Source organism: Saccopteryx leptura, chromosome 1 (genome assembly GCF_036850995.1).
Source record: "Saccopteryx leptura isolate mSacLep1 chromosome 1, mSacLep1_pri_phased_curated, whole genome shotgun sequence".
NCBI classification, from domain to species: Eukaryota; Metazoa; Chordata; class Mammalia; order Chiroptera; family Emballonuridae; genus Saccopteryx; species Saccopteryx leptura.
The window spans coordinates 16,053,749-16,060,143 of NC_089503.1; the positions used below are offsets into that span (position 1 = coordinate 16,053,749).

Below are 6,395 nucleotides of genomic sequence, written 5' to 3' on the forward strand. Positions count from 1 at the left end.
ATAAAGAATAAAAAGTTAAAAAAATAATAAAAAAAATAAAAAATCGAAAAGTTTTTTAAAAAAAAATTAATAATGAAATAAAGAAAAATAAAATAAAATAAAAATTTTTAAAAAAGGAAATTATTCCCCCCCCTCCTTTTTTCCTCTCCTCTTCTCTCCCCTCTTTCTTGAGAAAATCTTGTGGTGAACTGTGAATTATAACAAACAATGCCTGTGATGGAGGGCCTGAATTGGGGAAAAGTAATAAAGGGGCAAAAAAAAAAAAAGGAAAACGAAAAATAAAAAAGAAAAAAAAAGAGCGTATGGACCCACAAAAAGCAAATAAGGAAAAAATTTGGGTCAAGAATAAAATGATTTGCTTTTAGGTGTTGGTTGTCTAAGAGTTATGATGAGAGGAATAAGAGGAAAACGGAAAAATGGGGGGACAAATTAAAAAATTACTATTGTATTTAGTGGAACAAGAACTAGATAAAATGGAGAGCCAGGGATGGGAGCACTGCTAGTGAGTTTAAAAGGTGAAGTAAAAACCCCCCAAAATGCCACAAACATAAGTTTGAGTCCCCGATAAGATAATTTCTTTGTTATTGAGGTTTGAATGAGAGGAGATGTAAAGGAGAAAGGAAGAAACTAATATAGAGGGAGAAAAGAAAGAGAGAGAGAAAAAAAAAGAGGGAACCACTAAAAGAAGAAAAAAGAAAGGAGAGAGAGAGAGAGTTAAGGGTTTTGGAGTGCAACCCTCATAGAGAGAAAGGAAGAGAAGAGAAAAGATAATGGGAGATGTAACACTTATGGGTAGTGTAGTTCAAGGAGAGGAGAGAGTAAGACCGGCGGAGAGTTAATCGGCCAAATTGGAGGAGGAAAAAAAGTATCAAGAATGAAGATAAGAGAAGCAAACAAACAAATATAATAAAATGGGATATGTTATAAAGTCTGCAGATTATTCTTGATTTTGAGAAGTTATCTTCTTGCTTTTTCTTTTCTCTCCCTCTTCCTGGTTGGTGACTCTGTACCCCTAGGATTCTGCCCCTTTGGCACGCTCAGGTAGAGGTTTGCAGTTGATAAGTCTCTATGGCAATGTCATGTATTGTGCTTTAGTCTCGTTGGCAGTCGAGGCTCATTAGCATTTATAGGCTCCGACAGTGAGAGAGTCCGTGTTCCTGGAGCCTTTCTCCTAGTCTTTCCTTCCTCAATTAGTAGCCTGATAATCCAGCTATGGGGTTGCTGCTTCCTCTGCCTGGATAGTAAGAGGCTCAAAGAGCTGGCAACTCCCCACTCTATTTCCACTCAGCACAGGGCTCTGGGTAAGGCTCAGACAGTCAGAGCTGCTAGCATAATCAGGCGGGCTTTCTGCCCACTCAAAGACCTCTGGCTCTGTCTGCCACTCTGTCCAGTAACACAGGTGGGCACCCACTTCCGGGGTGCTTGGAGGAAACTCTCACTCACTGGCTGCGCGCGCAGACCAGGATATCCGGCCAGCAGTCTCACGCTCTGAGTGAAACCCCCAACCGCATGGAAAAGTTGCAGCGTTGGAATTGAGTCTCGCTCCGTCCCCGTGCACGGCTTTTGCAAGGCACTGGGGCGGCCCGAGATTCTGCTTTGGCCCACACAAAGGCCCCTGACTCTGCCCCTCTGTGCGATAACATGGGCGCGCACTGCTGAGGCACTCGGAGGAAACTCTCATTCACTATCTGCGCGTGCAGACCAGGATATGATGCCTGCCGCATTTCCCTCTGAGTGAAACCCCCTCCACCACGGAAAATCTCCACCATTGGAATTAGTTCTCACTCCCTCCCGTGCGTGGCTTTCCCAGGGCGCTGGGGCTGCCCAGAGACTCTGCCCTTGGCCCACAGAAAGGCCTCTGACCCTGCCTCTCCGTGGGGCAACACGGGCACCCACTCCCGGGGCTTAGGAAGAAATCTCTCGCCCACTAACTGCGCGCATGCCGACCAGGAGACCGGGTAAAATGGCTGCCCCGCTTGTCTTTCTTTGTTTGGGTTTGGCGCGAGTGTTAGCTTGTATTGCCCGGGTTGCCACAGGATCAGTTTTTTCTCGGCTTGGATCTCCGTGCCACAGCCTGGTTCGGCCGTTTGTGCTGCGGCCTGGATCTATTCACCCCCTTTGCCCGCCTCAGTTTCTATATTCACAGTTACCAGAGAAAGCCGCCCTGTTTAGGTTAGTGAGGAAGGCGGAGCATTTCTTACTCCCTATTTCCTTCGGGGTTTGGTTATATATTTAGCCAATTTTTCACTCGACCATACCTTTGGGTGTATTGCGAAGCATCTGGAGGCTCCAAGTATAGGTTTTTCTGTTTCTGGTTGAAGATCTTGTTGAGTTTTGGGGGAGATTTATCGGTATCGCTTCCTACCCCGCCATTACTCTGACGTCATCCCGATAAAATATTTTTGATTAGCACAACTATAAGGCAGCGATGCTGGCATCTAATGTGTAGAGGCTATGGGTACTGCTAAGCAGCCTACAATGCACAGGATAGTACTTCACAGCAGAAGTTATCAATACAAAATGTCAACAAAGATGAGGTTGAACAGTCCTGTTCATTACTCAGTTGACCCTGAACAGCATGGGTATGAACAGTGTGGTTGTGCTTACACACAGGATTTTTCTAAACAAATACCTGTCCCAAATCTATAGAGGAAAAGTGCCAACTATATGTATTGATCTATGCCATTTTATACAGGGGACCTTAGTTAGCATTTGCAGATTTTGGTACCCACAAGGGTCCTAGAACCAACAGGTACTGAAGGTATTTACATTTTGGGAGAACCAAAACTTATATGCAAATTTTTCACTATACGTATGTGGGTACCTCAATCCCACATTGTCAAGGGTCAAATGCACAATAGTTCCTTTATTCAATTTTTTTTTACTTTTCTTTCTCTCTGCTTTGTGCTCTCTGAGCTTCTTGGATCTGATTTTCGTGTCTTCTGTTATGAAGTTGAGTGATTTAGATGGCACAAGTAATCAAATCCTCATGTAAGACATTCTCACTGAATTTATAAATTCTGCAAGAAAAAATCTAGGAAAATGAAGAATGATTTTTTTTCTTCTATAGTTACAAAGTTGAAAGCATTTGAAATAACTTCATTCTGGCTCAGTTATATCAGCAGATGTCCCCAGATTAGCAGTTCTAGATTTATGTTACATGTCACAGTCTTCACACCAGATGAGGAGTTCCTCCCTGCCCTCACCCTGGAGAACAGACGTGGTGCTATTGACACCTGCAGAGAAACTGCATAAATGGGAGTTGGGGATCAAGGACCTGGGCTTTTCCACGGCCAAGGAGAGAAGGACTCCATTTCCCTTGCTGTGTTTATAGCATTACACTAGTCAAAACAAATTGAAAGAGCTGAAATTCCCAATAGATACAATTTAAGTTAAAAACCAGCCTTATTAACTTAATGTTTTAATAGAATAAAAACAAATAATGAGATGGTACTTACATATTTACATCAGCATTCCATTGTCTAAATATTTATATTCACTTTCTGTGTAGCTGTGAAAAAAACTGGACCATATTTTAAACAAAATTTTAATAGTGGTCATGGTTTAATTATAGGTGCATACTAGGCAATCCTATAATCTATCCAAAAACTAATAAATTTCAAATGTTTGCACTGTAATCAATTAATTATTTATTCAGTTATGAAAAACAACACAGGTTCAGTTTCTCACAAATAGTCATTTTATTTTAGGTTGCTGTCAAAAAAGAAACATGAAAATATTTTTTTCAACCTGCACGTGGACAGAGTAATGGGTTACACAAGTGTTTTTATTTAAATCCTCTTCTCTAATCTTATTTCTGTATTATATAGAATGAGCTATTATATTCTTCAAAACAGCATGAGAATAAAAAAACACATTAAAAACCTGCAATTTTCAGCAATTTACTAGTCTTGCATTACTGTTTGAACAGAGATTTAAGATGAATAAAAATATTTCATTATCTTTTAATTATTTTCTAAATACTTTAACTTAATAGCCTTTACAGATGGTTAGGATAACAGAGATTTTTATTGTTATTATTCTTATTCATCTTAAGAAAATTATAATGATGGGAGAAGGTTGAAGGTAAAAACTGGATTTGAAGTGGAACTGACCTGACTTCAGAATTCTACTATATTATTTACTTGTCAGCTCTGTGGCCTTTGCCAATTATCTCCCTATCAGTCCTTCCACTCCTGGGGCTGAAAGAAAAGAAGGCAATGCCCTTGGCATCATTCCTTATCTTGATTACCCACAGATTTGGGGAAATTCATATTAAACTGACTTTTCCAACAGTTAGAACCAAACATCAAAAATAGACATTTCTGAAAAGAGGTCAGGCCCCATTTCTTCCTTAAGAGAGATTTTCTAAGCTAATCAGTTTCCGAAAAGATATGTTTGACATATTTGTTTTTTAGACTGTAAATTACGGAGTTCAATATAGGCAAAATCAATATATAGCACACAGAGCTCATCTTGTTAATATCCACTGCAGCAGATACCACTGACCAAAGTTAAAGTATTAGCAGAAACATGTATGATTCCTGTTATCTAACACAATAAATTGAGTTAGTTAATTAACATAAGTGTTTTTGATGGACTTTGAAATAGATCCACTGATATACTTTGTAGCCACATGAGATCAACTCCTGTCCCAGAAAAAAGTAACACATTCTGTTCAGTTACTGTGATCCTGCATACACTAATTTTTTAGATCAGTCTAAAATTTCAGCTGGTGAGGTTCTATAGTTTTTTCACTGGGAAGTGGACAGATCTCTCTGAGATTAGTGGATCATCAGTACTCTTTAAATTTAGAATAACACAGAATAAAAAAAATATTTTAAATATATTCTATAGTCCATCATCATTTCTACTTGTCAAATTAACAGTGACTTAATTGATTAGAATACTATTGATCAATATTAATAATGACTGAGAAAGATACAACTCTGCAGTACTAGTGCTGGGATGCAAAAAAAATGCAGATGAGGATACTACTATGCTAATAGTGATCAGAGTCAGATGGGAAGGTCAAGTGCCTTTAATATGACAGAAATATGGAAAACAAAAGAAACATGCATCGATCGCTAACATGTAAAATCTTTCCCAATTTACTTTTCCTTAACATGCACCCCAATAAGCCCTCTTTAATGTGTCTAATGAAACACTGAATCTAGCTAAGAAAAGAGCATCTCAAAGATTTAATCAGGACCCCAAAACTTTCTTGAGAGCTTCTTTCACATCTTTGTTCCTCAAGCTGTAGATCAGAGGGTTCAGCATGGGGATCACTACTGTGTAAAACACTGAAGCCACCTTGTCAGTATCCACACTGTTGACAGAACTGGGCCGGCAGTATGTGAAAAGGATTGTTCCCTGTAAGACAACGATAGCTGTGAGGTGGGAGGCACAGGTGGAGAAGGCTTTGCGCCTTCCCTCTGCGGAGCGCATCCTGAGGATGGTGATGAGAATAAACAAGTAGGAGGTAAAGATGATCACAATGGTGATGATCTCATTGAAAGTGGCCACAATGAATACCATCAGTTCATTTAAGGACACATCATAGCAGGCAAGACGAAGAATCGGGAGTAGGTCACAAAAGAAATGGTTAATCACATTTGAGCTGTAGGATGGAATCTCAAGAGCTAAACACAAGTGGATCAGAGAACACACAATCCCACACAGGTAGCAGCCAGAAACCAGCAGTATTTGGAGTTTCCGGGACATGGTCACCATGTACAGCAGTGGGCTACATATGGCCAAGAAGCGATCATAGGCCATCATGGCCAGCAGAAACACATCAGTGATTGAACATGTGCAAAACATGTAGAATTGTACCATGCATCCAAGGAAAGAGATGGTCTTATCCTTGCTGAAAATATTGAACAGCATCTTTGGCACAATGACCATAGAGTAGCAGAAATCCACAAAGGACAGGTGACTGAGAAAAAAGTACATGGGGGTGTGAAGTCGAGAGCTGATGTGAATCAGTGCGATCATGCCCAGGTTGGCCGAAAGTGTAACTCCATATATGAGAAGGAACAGCAGGGAGAGAAAGACTTTCAACTCAGGGACATCTGATAATCCAAGAAGGATGAACTCTGTCACAGTGGTGCAGTTCTCCTCCCCCATTGCCACCACATGTCAAGTTTAGAAAAACAAAAGATATTTTGTGTATGTTCTGAAATGGGAATAAGAGGAAAAAACGGCACATTTATGTTAACTTAAGGGAAACTTTCATACTGATGTTACTGTGTATTTGAAATACAATTAGCAAACAATTCTAAATGTACTGTGTGTCAGCAGATCCCACTTACCAAAGTTAAAGTATTAGCAGAAACATGTATGATTCCTGTTATCTAACACAATAAATTGAGTTAGTGAGTTAACATAAGTGT

General features: G+C 39.8%; 1 protein-coding gene across 1 annotated transcript; it reads right to left on the reverse strand.

Moving 5' to 3' along the window:
• Positions 1 to 5,205: 5,205 nt before the first annotated feature.
• LOC136388662 (olfactory receptor 5L1-like) lies at positions 5,206 to 6,129 on the reverse strand. Its single transcript, XM_066360485.1, has one exon. The coding sequence runs from the start codon at positions 6,127 to 6,129 to the stop codon at positions 5,206 to 5,208; it is 924 nt and encodes a 307-aa protein (XP_066216582.1).
• Positions 6,130 to 6,395: the final 266 nt, after the last annotated feature.

What these genes read in the sequence shown, in the direction of transcription:
- LOC136388662 (XM_066360485.1), bottom strand. Translation starts at nt 6,129, where the DNA reads ATGGGGGAGGAGAACTGCACCACTGTGACAGAGTTCATCCTTCTTGGA.